The sequence below is a fragment of the Triturus cristatus genome, chromosome 8 (assembly GCF_964204655.1).
Source record: "Triturus cristatus chromosome 8, aTriCri1.1, whole genome shotgun sequence".
Taxonomy (NCBI): domain Eukaryota; kingdom Metazoa; phylum Chordata; class Amphibia; order Caudata; family Salamandridae; genus Triturus; species Triturus cristatus.
In genome coordinates, this window is record NC_140591.1 from 1,415,819,017 (window position 1) to 1,415,834,749 (window position 15,733).

Here is a 15,733-nt window from a genome sequence, read left to right on the forward strand (position 1 = left end):
TGTATCCCATGAATTTATTACCTCTGTCCTTAATGCTTTGTGGACATCAACCACGAAGGTAATGTTTCAACCCATCTGGGGCAGACCACGTTGGAACAGCATTTGTGTAATCACATCTGCAGTTAGCTGGTTTGTTAATTGCTGGGTCTTCATTTTTAGAGATTCGTATATGTGGAATCAGAGAGGGTACCTTTATAGGGAGATCCTTTCAAAGGTTTAAGCTTGAACAACCTACACCCAATACATAGGGGTTACCTACTCAGCTGAGGTGGATTTTTCCCTAACACAAGAACGTCTCCTGTTAGTAGGTGAATAGGGGTAATTTGGGTACGTAAAAGAAAAACTAGTAAGGCGATCCATCAAATAAGACTCCAAACTAGAACATTGGCGACGCCATGTTGTACGGCTTATTCTTTCTCAAGAAAAACTGTGCGTTTGATGGTCAACATAAACGTTGGACCAGTGCAAGACTTATTTTGAGCACCCCTCAGGATATATCGGCCTATAGTCCTGCTAGCTCACAATGCACCATATGTACCCCTAGCCTTACAGGGTAACAAATGTATGTGCAACCTCAGAATATGGCTACCCTGACTCCCCAAGGAAATCGTGGTAACAGATCCAGACTTTTGATCAGTTACTTATGCATACCCAAAGAGATACACAAGAAATACACAGTGAAGCATTTCAATATTTATTAAAGCATTGTGATTCTGGAGTACAATATGTGCCCTGCAATAATCAATAGAAGGAAACAGAATAATGTGATTAACATTACAAGAATGGTCAAGAAGATCAACAATTCAACCACTTTGATGATTACAGAAAACTATATTCTTGCATACAAGTACTGTAATATAGAGTACTCCCACCTAGCACATTCTACCCTATCTTGTCTAAGGTGAGTAGATCTGCCAAATCCCTGTCAGGGGGTCTACCTCCCCATTACCTGGGGTTAAGTGTCAGCAAGCTGCCTGCCTTGGTTTAGAGTTGGACAGCATCCCTCACATGAGGTGACAGAAATCGACTGAGCTGAATTTGCAGCATCGACCGACCTCTAAGTGCCAACGAAATGCTCCTCTAAATAAACAAAGGCTTGCTGTCATATTTATAATACAATCCTCCATGTTACCTTGCCGAAGCCTCAATCAGTACTGTTAATTCTATTGTGAGAACTCTGTCGCCAAGCTGGAAAAAACAGATAACATCTTGCGTGCTGAACATAACCCTTGTACAGAATGCTCATGATAGAGTGCCTACAAAGTGGTATAGTGAGTAAACTGAGTTTGAGAAATGTTATCCTGTGTGTGCAATCAATGAATGCTTTTCAAATATCACCATGTTTAGGGAGAGAAAGCAACTTAAGAACGTGAGCATGTAAAAAATGGTATTTCTGAAATGGGCCCAATACCTCCATGTGACAATATCTTCATAGATAGTCGAGTATAGTGAGTCGTACGTAATATCGCATTAACTCTTCATGCTCATATGTGAAGGAGGCTGATATCATATGAATGGTATCCATATAACAAAGCTTTTCAGAAAGTATAACTATGTCCTGTAAAGACACTGGCATTTAAATAGCTTGTCAATACAACTACCCAGAGTTCAGGAAAAAGAGGAATAGGTAAGAAAAGGAAAGGAAGCAAAAATAGAAAAAGTAACACACACAAAGAAACAAGAAACCATCCTCCCCATCCCAAAAGGGCGCAAAGGCTCATTAACTCACTCGATAATACTGGAATCACTGTAAACGAGAGCGCTAAGAGGTGTCTCCTAAACATGATAACTATATGAACTCTGTGGAAACGGATGGCAATAGCTTTTACAAAAACAGTGGAGAAATCCTAATGGATTAATTAAAGGCAAGAAACAAAACAGTACTTAGTCAAAGTACTAACTCTCTGGGAGGAGGAAGAGATAAACTATGTAGAATCAACATATTCAAATAGTGTCAAACTGTTTATATGCAATTTTGATCTTTCGTTCTAAACAAACTGGGATGATAAATAGCAGAACCCATATATATGTATCATTCAATAAAGTATTGAAAGATGTTTTGATCTATAAAATACATCAATGTTAAGGCCATGACGTCTTCACATGTTAGAGGAACTAGAATCAGGCTAATTCCTATTTGGCAAGAAAGCAATCTAATTTATACAATGAAAAACATATAACCTACAACCAAATATTCATCATGTATAACTCAATGGTCCATATCAGAGTGTTTGAGGTCCTGAAGTTCTTTCTTTAGCTTAGCAGGATTGAAGAGGAGTCTGGTTTTATCGTTGAAAATGAATTTGAACCAGGAAGGAGCTACTCAGAAGAGCAGGTTGGAGAGGGATCTGTGTTGGAGTCTGAGGGCTGGAAAACGCTTTCTGCCAGTAATGGGGTCTTTCGCGTAATCCTGAGTGGTACAATTTTTGCTCCATCCCAAGAGATATAGTGGTGCTTTTTCATATATTTCAGAATCTCCTCCATGTGCTGATATCTTAAGGGTTTGAAAATCATCGTCCTCTGATGTTTTTTATTCTTAAAAGAGTCCGGTGGTTGCTTGCCTCGGGTGATCCTATGGGCTCTTTCAAATTCAAAGTTTTTGGAGCAGGAGATGTTCAAAGTACAAGGGATCCACATTTCAAGAATTTCCACACAAGAGTTGGCTGCATCCTCAATGCCCGCTGGTGGATCGAAAATTCACAAGTTTCCTATTCTGCTATGATTTTCTAGATGTTTGACTTCCATAAAGAGGGACTTCAGTTTAAAGCACATTGAGTTGGGAAGTTTTTGTGAGATCTTTCTATCATCTTCCATGCACATTATCTGTGATTCAGCTGCTGTAATCCTGTTAGCCAAGCTTGTGAAATTATTTCTTAAGCCCTGAATGTCTGATTGCATCAAATCGCTGTTTCTTTTTGTAATTTGTGCCAGATCATGTAGGGTGATTAGTCGTTGAACAATGAGTTCTATATTCATAGATTTGCCCCTTTTTAATTTCTTTAGAGTCTTTCAATTCTATATCTCTGATTTTTCCCATGACTGTAGGTAGGAGATGGTCACCTCAAATGTAAAGATTCTGATGGAAGGTAGCGATTGGTGCAGAGAAAGAAATGTCACTCAATGGTATGGTTTAGATGATAAAGGTCAATGAGGTTGGGAGAGAAGCCAAAAGATTATTGCACACAGCTTTCTGTGCACAAAGTCAGAGTTGAAATATGAATGTCTGTTTCAAATTTCAGCAAAGCCTTGAAAAAGTCTAACACACCTTTAGAGTGGTACAATCACCAGCTGATACGGATAGAGGAAGTCACAGGTTTTAATAGAGAAATGTGTGATAATTCTTCATGGTGGCCATTTTGTCTCACTGGATAGTGCATGACCATTACTCCTGGAAAACGTGAAAATATCTGAAGAGAAGTAGATGAAGAGAGGAAATGTAAATGGGAGACCCACTTTTCCAAAAATGTTGAAAACCAACCAATAACTGTTAAGGAATGCATGAAATAAATGGAGGCTGTCATGTTGTTGCCTGACCTGCACGTTGTGCAGTCCAGGGCTCCAGAATCTCTGGAGCAAATTAAATGGGGCAAAAGATCTCTGCTGCTGCTAGAACTTCACTGCAGTCAAGAGACATCAAGGATGGCTTCCTTCCTTCATATCTAATCCCATAATTCATCTGTCAGAGTGGCCATCTGAGTCGCGCGCAAGCCACACCGCTCAGATTCATAAGAATTAAAAAATGTATTACCAAGTCTTATCAAAACAACAATCTTATAGCCTGGTATTGGTAAAAGTCTGCCTGTGCTTTATAAGCTAAGTCTAGTCTAGATGATGTAGCTCTGACACTAAGATTTCAAGAAGAAAGTTGCCATTTACTAGAAGGTATTCCATCAAAATCATGAATTGTAAATTGTCCAGGCCACAGGCTTCAGATATATCCCTAAATGTTTTTAATGTCCTGATATGTGCAATCAAGCAGCCATTGGTCTGCTTTCCTTATTCAAAGGATCCAAAGGAAGATTTTACCGAAATATGGCTGTAAAGGAATGCATAATCAATCAGTAATGTTAATATTTTCAAAGCGCTGTGGATCAATGTAAAAAGAGAAAACAAATACAAAACTTTGAAGGATTAAAATATTTTTATTTAGAATTAATTATACAAGGGAATGAGCATCAAAATGTACACCTGTTAGAAATCAAGAGCTATAAATCAAAGGGTTTAGATATTAAAAAATAAATTAGAAAAAACTGTTGAATTTATCTTCCAATTAATTAGGTTTCAATGTGCTGGAGAAATAACTCAAAAATGTAGCGATAAATGAAACATTGTGAGAACCTCTGCATGAACATTTATGGTGAATGTTCTGAAGTACAACCACGAAAGCACATGTTTTATTTTAAAACTGTTGATCATGAAGATATTAAGAACATTGCCATAAGGGTGGATAATTTGAAATAACTAGATTTCAATCTTTAGATTAAATAGTACTATATCATCACAAACTTAGCAAAAAACTTGAATACAATCTACAGGACTTGGGCCATGAAATTGCCTAAAATGATTTAAAACAAGAGCTAAGCCATCAAAAATAATAATGTAAAAACTATGGAACTATTGACATTGAAATGTAGTACTGACAACTATGCAGCCCTAGTCATATTTGAAATCGAAATGCTAACATAAAAGATTTGTATCAATACTGTACAGTCAGTGCAAGTACCATAATGTTACAGCATGATTTGTAGACTGCAAAATACAAAGTTACCCTGACTTTATATAGATATATTCATTTTCTCACACAGAAGACAACCATAAAACATTATGGTACTGAAAAGGACCATAAAAAAGAAGAATGGCACAGCACATTTATAAATACATCAATATGGCCCATTCTCATGAAAAACTGAATACGAGTGTTACATTTTGCAAACATTTCCTGATCCCATAAATAAATGGTGATGATATGACAAATTTGTGAGAGATTTCAATATGCTTACAAACACAGTGATTCCAGGCTCAGTTACTGTGACTCTGAATGGCAATATATCAAAACAGATACAAGGACAAGGCCAGGAAACTAACTCCATACAAGAAAGTATTAAGACTATCTGATTGCGATGCAAGTTATACAGCTGAAGAACTGAAATGAGCTCAGTCTAATAAGAATACATCAACTGTTAAGTACTTGAAGTTACTCTAGTGCAGCTTTTAGAATCTTTATAATGTTAGCTACTGCTGCTCTGACCAAAACAGCTCTATATATTCCAGAAATATCTGCTACATATCCATTTGCTTGCCTATATATCTGACACAGAAACTTGCTTTGCTACAAGCAGACTGCATGTTTGGGTCTACTGTGATAACTCTACTGCAGGTTGGAGTCTACTGTGATATCTCTTAATGAGATTGAGTACTTCAGTTGAAGGATGATTCTAATCTGAGATTGTGTTTCCTGAACTTGCTCTTTACTTGATGTAACATTCTAACATTGAGGATCTTGCTCTTGTGCTATACATGTTTGCCAGATATAAGCTGCCTCAGAAACTGAAGATATTTACAGTGTGCGTTTGTTTAACAGCACACTTGACAGTGTTAAAACTGATGTGTACATTCTTCTTCAATTTCTAGTGGTATCAGGCACTACAGACATTCTAGATCTTTCACTGAATTTCAAAAAATCCAGTGCTGCCATAAATGCAATGAAACAACAATGAGCGTTGCACAGATGAGGTTAACAGGTGGTTTCTTAAAAATCAATCTGAAATACCATATTAAGTAAAAACATATTATTAGCTTGGAGGGAATAAAGTGGGTGATGTACCCCAGAGACTATCTGCAGAAATCTTGTCGTGTATTGAGTCATACATCGTTGCAAAGTGTCATATTGTAGAAATTCATACGACAACATAAACATTTCTAGTCAAAGAGGTAGAGTTGTATACTTATGTGACTGAATGGAACTTTAACTTATAGGCTCCTGTTTCACATTGATCCCTTAAAGATTTATACAATAATTTGAACAGAGTAATGGAGATGAAAACAGAGGTTTCCTTTGGTTTGCTAAAATGCAATGGAATATAATAGTGTTATTAGGAGACATTATTTGAATTAAAGGCTGCACACTAAATGTTAATTTGCAAAGCCTGGTATGCTGGTAAACATTCCCATTTCTTGATATTTAAAATACACTTTGAATATACTCAATCAGGAAGCTGGCATACTACCAACAAAGTAAAATGACCCAGAACCATTTTCTGCTTTGAACAGACGTCTAATTACTATCCCAGCTCTAAATAGAAAACTTCAGCACTTTGATTGGTGTTCATAAATCATATTGGAATAATACTGAAGTCAGTCAGAAGCCGTCTACCATTTCTTTGATTTCGGTTCTATGTCTCTGATCACATTCAGTGGAAAGATAGATGAAGTACAATTTCAGGAAAGGTCGTGTGCAATTTCAGGTTTCACAATACTGTATCTCGGGTCTAGCTGCGGTATGAAATCCTTGAAGTCCCTGGATGCTTCTGTACCAAACGTATCTAAGGCTCTTCTGTTCATTGAAGAAAATCTGCAAATGGGAAAACACAAGTGAATATTACAATTCAAGACAAAGCTAATAAAAGAATTGTAGCATTCCTTTCTTTTAGCATTTTAGGTACAGTACCAGGCACAGGATTCCATAACGATGCCAAGCATTAAATTGAAAGCGGCACTGCTTAAAAATCTTGAAAATGTCTAGAAATATACAAAACTTTTATAATTTAAAACAGCGTGCTAATAGTCAAATGTTCAGAGATACTTGTACAAGGCTGTATCTAGACCCAGGTTTCTGGTGTTAATAACCTCTAATTTCATGCGACTGTTGCATATAATCATTTCAAAAGAACAATACGACTACATATAACTAAACTCTGCTGAGTCAAAGATTTAAATTGCAAACTTGGTTTTTTTAAGATCTTCCAATAATATCAGGCATCACAAAAAAGCAACTAAATAGTAGTGGTATCAGTTGTAGTGACTTTCGAAGGGCAAAGGTCTGAATGAACAAGCCACTTGCCAGTGGTAAACTGCGTTATTTCACCAGACTAAAACGCATGTGAAGTGAAATGGCCTTAGGAAACTGAAAAGGGTACAGACTGGAGACCCCTCACAAAGGCAGGGGTGCTAAGACAGTAAGAGAGAGCGAGAGAGAGAAGAGGGGATGAGAAATAGTGACTTCTAAAAAGGAGCATTAGTAAGTCCAGCAGTACACATAGCCAACAGATAGTACAGGACTCTTGTATAGAAAATAATGGAGGCAAGGACTTAAAATAGAACCACATAGGAAATAATGTTAAATGAAATTATTTTGACTATATATATATTACTTACTGGCGGTCGCCAGTAGGTAGTTATAGTTAGGACCTATTATCCATAGGAAATCGGCAACATTCTATTTAGAATAACTTTGGCGCCGGTTGACGAATCTTCGCGAAATTTTCAAAACTCGTGGTCCGCTCCGGTCCGCTCCTATCCTGATAGTCTCGGGGTGATTCGTCAACCGGGGGCCGAGAAAAAAGGGGGGTCCCAAAGCGTGTTTTCCCCATGCAATTTTCCATAGGAACCTTTAGTCGCAGCTACAGCCCGAACTGCTGAACGGAATTACACCAAATTTGGCAGAAAGGTAGACCTTGGTTCAGAGACGTGCCTTTTGCTTAAATGGTATAAATCCGTTCAGTAGTTCCTGAGAAAATCAAAAGTAAGATCACGTATATATCTGGGCGGAGCCTAACCACACATCTCATCGTGAGATCTGATTGGCTGTCAGCACTTCATCCAAGAAGTGTTGGAAGCCATCTTGGGACCAATATACATGATAGCACCTTAGTAAAAAGCATTGCAGTTAATAGAAGGTTTTAAGACTTTAGTTTCATTATAAATCATTTGTTGATGGTACCCTACTCATTTTAGGAATTGTGGTATGTTCTAAGGTGATTTTACCATGTGAAAAAGCCTTCTGCTGGGATATCATGAATCATGTTTGAGAGAAAACTATTTTCTCATGCTTTTCCCACAGAGGTTTGGAAGGTGATCTATAAGCTAAACTGCGAGCATATTTTCTGTAAATTCACATTATCTTTCTCAGTCATGTGAGAATGAAGTCTGACATTCTCAGTAAAACATGTACATCCAACAAGGGCAGAGACTGTCAGTTGATTCCTGTGTGTTCTACTGCAGCTTCCCAGAGTGTTCCAAAGAACAACTAGAGCGCTAACAGTCCTACTTATGATAAACGTATGGCACACCTGAAGCCATCTTGATTGGAATAAAGTGGTAACACTTAAAACATTTAATTTGCAAATGAACACAATGAGGGGGTTCATGTTGCCATAGAAAGTATGATTAGTGCTGCAGAAAGAAAAATTAGGGCACATTTTGAGTGACTTCTCAAATCCTCTTCTATTTCATTAAAAAATTCTGACATGCAGACAGAAACATGCACTTTCAATACCAGCAGCAGACTTCCCTGGTGAGCAGTAGCTTTACTACAGTGATATAATGAGCAACTAGAGTGCTAACATTCTGAATTTATGGCAAATGTGTGACACATCTGAATGCTTTCTTGATGGAACCAAAGTAAACAAGCATTGAAAATGCAATAGGTCTCGCCCTCGTTTAAGTTAAAGCTATTCTGATTGTAATTAGGTAGCTTTTTAGCTTTGCTTGCATTAGTGTTTTTTCAAACTTTCATGTACATAACATGCACATGCATGCATATATGTATATGTATGCATGCATTTATATTTGTATTTATATAGATATGCAGATTATATATATGTATATGTATGTATATATATATATATATACATACATATATATAAATGCATATATATTTGTGCATATGTGTGTGTGTAGAGAGAGGTAGATGTGTAGAGGTAAAGGTGTAGAGGTAAAGGTGTAGAGGTAGAGAGGTAGAGAGTAGTAGAGAGGTGTAGAGAGGTAGAGTAGTAGAGTGAGTATTAGAGAGTGAGTATTATAGAGTGAGTATTAGAGAGTGAGTAGTAGAGAGTAGGTAGTAGAGAGAGTATTAGAGAGTAGTAGAAAGTGAGTAGTAGAGTGAGTAGTAGAGAGTAGTAGAGAATGAGTAGAGAGCAGTAGAGAGTGAGTAGTAGAGAGTAGTAGAGAGAGAGTAGTAGAGAGCAAGTAGTAGAGAGAAAGTAGTAGAGAGAGTAGTAGAGAGTGAGTAGTAGAGAGTGAGTAGTAGAGAGAGTAAGAGAGAGTAGTAGAGTAGTAGAGAGTGAGTAGTAGAGTGAGCAGTAGAGTGAGCAGTAGAGAGTAGTAGAGAGTGAGTAGTAGAGAGTAGTAGAGAGTGATTAGTAGAGAGAGTAGTAGAGGGTGAGTAGTAGAGAGTGAGTAGTAGAGAGAGAGTAGTAGAGAGAGAGTAGTAGAGAGAGTAGTAGAGAGTGAGTGGTAGAGAGTAGTAGAGAGTGAGTAGTAGAGAATAGTAGAGAGTGAGTAGTAGAGAGAGTAGTGTAGATTAGTAGAGTAGTGTAGATTAGTAGAGTAGTAGAGAGCGAGTAGTAGAGAGTGAGTAGTAGAGTGAGTAGTGGAGAGTGAGTAGTAGAGAGTAGTAGAAAGAGAGTAGTAGAGTAGTAGAGAGAGAGTAGTAGAGTAGTAGAGTGTGAGTGGTAGAGAGTAGTAGAGTGAGTAGTAGAGAATAGTAGAGAGTGAGGAGTAGAGAGAGAGTAGTAGAGAGTGAGTAGTGTAGAGAGTAGTAGAGGAATAGTAGAGAGTAGTAGAGAGCGAGTAGTGGAGAGTGAGTAGTAGAGTGAGTAGTAGAGAGTGAGTAGTAGAGAGTGAGTAGTAGAGAGTGAGTAGTAGAGAGTGAGTAGTAGAGAGTGAGTAGTAGAGAGTGAGTAGTAGTGAGTAGTAGAGAGTAGTAGAGTGAGTAGTAGAGAGTAGTAGAGAGTGAGTAGTAGAGAGTAGTAGCGAGTGAGTAGTAGCGAGTGAGTAGTAGAGTGAGTAGTAGAGTGAGTAGTAGAGAGTAGTAGAGAGTGAGTAGTAGAGAGCAGTAGAGAGTGTAGTAGAGAGCAAGTAGTAGAGAGAAAGTAGTAGAGAGAGTAGTAGAGAGTGAGTAGTAGAGAGAGTAAGAGAGAGTAGTAGAGTAGTAGAGAGTGAGTAGTAGAGTGAGCAGTAGAGAGTAGTAGAGAGTGAGTAGTAGAGAGTAGTAGAGAGTGAGTAGTAGAGAGAGTAGTAGAGGGTGAGTAGTAGAGAGTGAGTAGTAGAGAGAGAGTAGTAGAGAGAGTAGTAGAGAGTGAGTGGTAGAGAGTAGTAGAGTGAGTAGTAGAGAATAGTAGAGAGTGAGTAGTAGAGAGAGTAGTGTAGATTAGTAGAGTAGTGTAGATTAGTAGAGTAGTAGAGAGCGAGTAGTAGAGAGTGAGTAGTAGAGTGAGTAGTGGAGAGTATGATTAGTGCTGCACTAAGAAAAATTAGGGCACATTTTGAGTGACTTCTCAAATCCTCTTCTATTTCATTAAAAAATTCTGACATGCAGACAGAAACATGCACTTTCAATACCAGCAGCAGACTTCCCTGGTGAGCAGTAGCTTTACTACAGTGATATAATGAGCAACTAGAGTGCTAACATTCTGAATTTATGGCAAATGTGTGACACATCTGAATGCTTTCTTGATGGAACCAAAGTAAACAAGCATTGAAAATGCAATAGGTCTCGCCCTCGTTTAAGTTAAAGCAATTCTGATTGTAATTAGGTGGCTTTTTAGCTTTGCTTGCATTAGTGTTTTTTCAAACTTTCATGTACATAACATGCATATGCATGCATATATGTATATGTATGCATGCATTTATATTTGTATTTATATAGATATGCAGATTATATATATGTATATGTATGTATATATATATATATACATACATATATATAAATGCATATATATTTGTGCATATGTGTGTGTGTAGAGAGAGGTAGATGTGTAGAGGTAAAGGTGTAGAGGTAAAGGTGTAGAGGTAGAGAGTAGTAGAGAGGTGTAGAGAGGTAGAGTAGTAGAGTGAGTATTAGAGAGTGAGTATTATAGAGTGAGTATTAGAGAGTGAGTATTAGAGAGTGAGTAGTAGAGAGTAGGTAGTAGAGAGAGTATTAGAGAGTAGTAGAAAGTGAGTAGTAGAGTGAGTAGTAGAGTGAGTAGTAGAGTGAGTAGTAGAGAGTAGTAGAGAATGAGTAGTAGAGAGCAGTAGAGAGTGAGTAGTAGAGAGTAGTAGAGAGAGAGTAGTAGAGAGCAAGTAGTAGAGAGAAAGTAGTAGAGAGAGTAGTAGAGAGTGAGTAGTAGAGAGTGAGTAGTAGAGAGAGTAAGAGAGAGTAGTAGAGTAGTAGAGAGTGAGTAGTAGAGTGAGCAGTAGAGTGAGCAGTAGAGAGTAGTAGAGAGTGAGTAGTAGAGAGTAGTAGAGAGTGAGTAGTAGAGAGAGTAGTAGAGGGTGAGTAGTAGAGAGTGAGTAGTAGAGAGAGAGTAGTAGAGAGAGAGTAGTAGAGAGAGTAGTAGAGAGTGAGTGGTAGAGAGTAGTAGAGTGAGTAGTAGAGAATAGTAGAGAGTGAGTAGTAGAGAGAGTAGTGTAGATTAGTAGAGTAGTGTAGATTAGTAGAGTAGTAGAGAGCGAGTAGTAGAGAGTGAGTAGTAGAGTGAGTAGTGGAGAGTGAGTAGTAGAGAGTAGTAGAAAGAGAGTAGTAGAGTAGTAGAGAGAGAGTAGTAGAGTAGTAGAGTGTGAGTGGTAGAGAGTAGTAGAGTGAGTAGTAGAGAATAGTAGAGAGTGAGGAGTAGAGAGAGAGTAGTAGAGAGTGAGTAGTGTAGAGAGTAGTAGAGGAATAGTAGAGAGTAGTAGAGAGCGAGTAGTGGAGAGAGTAGTAGAGTGAGTAGTAGAGAGTGAGTAGTAGAGAGTGAGTAGTAGAGAGTGAGTAGTAGAGAGTGAGTAGTAGTGAGTAGTAGAGAGTAGTAGTAGAGAGTAGTAGTAGAGAGTAGTAGAGAGTGAGTAGTAGAGAGTAGTAGCGAGTGAGTAGTAGCGAGTGAGTAGTAGAGTGAGTAGTAGAGTGAGTAGTAGAGAGTAGTAGAGAGTGAGTAGTAGAGAGCAGTAGAGAGTGAGTAGTAGAGAGTAGTTGAGAGAGAGTAGTAGAGAGCAAGTAGTAGAGAGAAAGTAGTAGAGAGAGTAGTAGAGAGTGAGTAGTAGAGAGAGTAAGAGAGAGTAGTAGAGTAGTAGAGAGTGAGTAGTAGAGTGAGCAGTAGAGAGTAGTAGAGAGTGAGTAGTAGAGAGAGTAGTAGAGGGTGAGTAGTAGAGAGTGAGTAGTAGAGAGAGAGTAGTAGAGAGAGTAGTAGAGAGTGAGTGGTAGAGAGTAGTAGAGTGAGTAGTAGAGAATAGTAGAGAGTGAGTAGTAGAGAGAGTAGTGTAGATTAGTAGAGTAGTGTAGATTAGTAGAGTAGTAGAGAGCGAGTAGTAGAGAGTGAGTAGTAGAGTGAGTAGTGGAGAGTGAGTAGTAGAGAGTAGTAGAAAGAGAGTAGTAGAGTAGTAGAGAGAGAGTAGTAGAGTGTGAGTGGTAGAGAGTAGTAGAGTGAGTAGTAGAGAATAGTAGAGAGTGAGGAGTAGAGAGAGAGTAGTAGAGAGTAGTAGAGAGTAGTAGAGTGAGTAGTAGAGAGTGAGTAGTAGAGAGTAGTAGCGAGTGAGTAGTAGCGAGTGAGTAGTAGAGAGTGAGGAGTAGTACAGAGAGAGTAGTAGAGAGTAGTAGAGAGCGAGTAGTAGAGAGTGAGTAGTGGAGAGTGAGTAGTACAGAGAGAGTAGTAGAGTGAGTAGTAGTGAGTAGTAGAGAGTGAGTAGTAGAGAGTGAGTAGTAGCGAGTGAGTAGTAGAGTGAGGAGTAGTACAGAGAGAGTAGTAGAGAGTGAGTAGTAGAGTGTGAGTGGTAGTGAGTAGTAGAGAGTAGTAGAGAGAGTAGTAGAGAGAGTAGTAGAGTGAGTAGTAGAGAGAGAGTAGTAGAGAGTGAGTAGTAGAGAGTGAGTAGTAGAGAGTGAGTAGTAGAGAGTAGTAGAAAGTTAGTAGAGAGTGAGAAGTAGAGAGTAGTAGAGAGTGAGTAGTAGAGTGAGTAGTAGAGAATGAGTAGTAGAGAGTGAGTAGTAGAGAGAGGTAGATGTGTAGAGGTAGAGGTGTAGAGGTAGAGAGTAGTAGAGAGTGAGTAGTAGAGAGTGAGTAGTAGAGAGAGTATTAGAGAGTAGTAGAGAGTGAGTAGTAGAGAGTGATTAGTAGAGAGTGAGTAGTAGAGAGAGAGTAGTAGAGAGAGAGTAGTAGAGTAGTCAGTCAGTCAGTGTCAGTCACACAGTGTCAGCTAGAGCAGCTCTGCCGACCTGGTTCTCTGGCTCTAAAGCAGCTCTGCTGACCTGGTACTCTCCCTCTAAAGCAGCTCTGCTGACCAGGTTTCTTTGACTCTACGGCAGGTCTGCTGACCTGGTTTCTCTGACTCTACAGCAGCTCTGCTGATCTGGTTCTCTGGCTCTACAACAGCTCTGCTGACCTGGTTCTCTGGCTCTAAAGCAGCTCTGCTGACCCGGTTCTATGGCTCTAAAGCAGTTCTGCTGACATGGTTCTCTGGCTCTAGAACAGGTCTGCTGACCTGGTTTCTCTGACTCTACAGCAGCTCTGCTGATCTGGTTCTCTGGCTCTACAACAGCTCTGCTGACCTGGTTCTCTGGCTCTAAAGCAGCTCTGCTGACCCGGTTCTATGGCTCTACAGCAGCTCTGCTGACCTGGTTCTCTGGCTCTAGAGCAGCTCTGCTGACCTGGTTCTCCCCCTCTAGAGCAGCTCTGCTGACCTGGTTCTCTCCCTCTAAAGCAGCTCTATTGACCTGGTTTCTCTGGCTCTACAGCAGCTCTGCTGACCTGGTTCTCTGGCTCTACAGCAGCTCTGCTGACCTGGTTCTCTGGCTCTAGAGCAGCTCTGCTGACCTGGTTCTCTCCCACTAAATCAGCTCTACTGACCTGGTTCTCTGTCTCTAGAGCAGCTCTGCTGACCTGGTTCTATGGCTCTAAAGCAGCTCTGCTGACCTGGTTCTCTGGCTCTAGAGCAGTTCTGCTGACCTGGTTCTCTGGCTCTAAAGCAGCTCTGCTGACCTGGTTCTCTCCCTCTAAAGCAGCTCTGCTGACCTGGTTCTTAGGCTCTAGAGCAGCTCTGCTGACCTGGTTCTCTGGCTCTAAAGCAGCTCTGCTGACCTGGTTTCTCTGGCTCTACAGCAGCTCTGGTGACCTGGTTCTCTGGCTCTAGAGCAGCTCTGCTGACCTGGTTCTTAGGATCTAAAGCAGCTCTGCTGACCTGGTTCTCTCCCCCTAAAGCAGCTCTGCTGACCTGGTTCTTAGGCTCTAGAGCAGCTCTGCTGACCTGGTTCTCTAGCTCTAAAGCAGCTCTGCTGACCTGGTTTCTCTGGCTCTACAGCAGCTCTGCTGACCTGGTTCTCTGGCTCTAGAGCAACTCTGCTGACCTGGTTCTTAGGCTCTAGAGCAGCTCTGCTGACCTGGTTCTCTGGCTCTAAAGCAGCTCTGCTGACCTGGTTCTCTGGCTCTAAAGCAGCTCTGCTGAACTGGTTTCTCTGGCTCTAGAGCAGCTCTGCTGACCTGGTTCTCTGGCTCTAAAGCAGCTCTGCTGACCTGGTTCTCTCCCTCTAAAGCAGCTCTGCTGACCTGGTTCTGTGCCTTTAGGGCAGCTCTGCTGACCTGGTTCTCTCGCTCTAAAGCAGCTCTGCTGGCCTGGTTTTCTGGCTCTAAAGCAGCTCTGCTGACCTGGTTCTCTGGCTCTAAAGCAGCGTTGCTGACCTGCTTTTTAGGCTCTAGAGCAGCTCTGCTGACCTGGTTCTCTGGCTCTACAGCAGCTCTGCTGACCTGGTTCTCTGCACTCACGATGCACGCACCGACTTCGTGAAAATATATTTAAAAATATTATAAGTTTATTATAAGTACAAATATATTATTTTTATGAATATCTTAGATAATCTCTTGCCCTAATATGTATACTAAAGACACATACATATCATTTTGGAACATGAATTTTGTTTGCGGGAGTCGCGCATCCGGCGCGCCCCAGCACGTATATGACGTCACGCGGGACCCGCAACCGCGCAAGCGTCTCGTACCGTAATGCGCATGTGTCGCGAATGGGTGGGAGCAGGAGTGGCAAACTGGTCGCATACCAATCGCGCACATCACGTAATATTAAATGTATTTGATGTAACTAAAAAACACTCAGCCGTCGCACACCGTACACGGATCCCCACGACTTTTCTAAAATGGCGGCTAGAATGTGCGCATCCACCGTGATGTGTACGCTTTGAGAGCGCGACTCCGAAATTAAAAAAAAAAATGTTTTGAAGAAAATAATATAAATATATTAAAATAAAAAATGAAAACAAGAAAATTAATCAATATTTCAGTTTGAATTTTTTTATTTATTTTTTGCAATTTTCAGAAAAATATATAATGTTATTTCATGAATAAAATATTTATGAATAAACAGTTGAAAAACTGTAGAAAATCAGTACCAAAAAATAGGTATAACTACTATCACACTTAAAATTTGCATTTAAAAAAACCTTTGAAATTCACTGAACAAAAACATGGTTTCAGAGACGTTATAGTTAGAAATTAGCATTTAAAAAAGCTTTGAAATTCACTGAAAAAACCATAGGTTTCAGAGACGTTATAGTTAG

General features: G+C 39.8%; 1 protein-coding gene across 1 annotated transcript in view; it reads right to left on the bottom strand.

Annotated features, from left to right (window-relative positions):
• Positions 1-4,122: 4,122 nt before the first annotated feature.
• TMEM135 (transmembrane protein 135) overlaps positions 4,123-15,733 on the bottom strand; it is a 1,073,095-nt gene continuing 1,061,484 nt past the window's right edge. Inside the window, exon 15 of the mRNA XM_085623147.1 lies at positions 4,123-6,571. Within this exon, the coding sequence (XP_085479273.1) occupies positions 6,439-6,571 (133 nt within the window). The 3' untranslated portion in view covers positions 4,123-6,438. The remainder of the gene's footprint in view (positions 6,572-15,733) is intronic.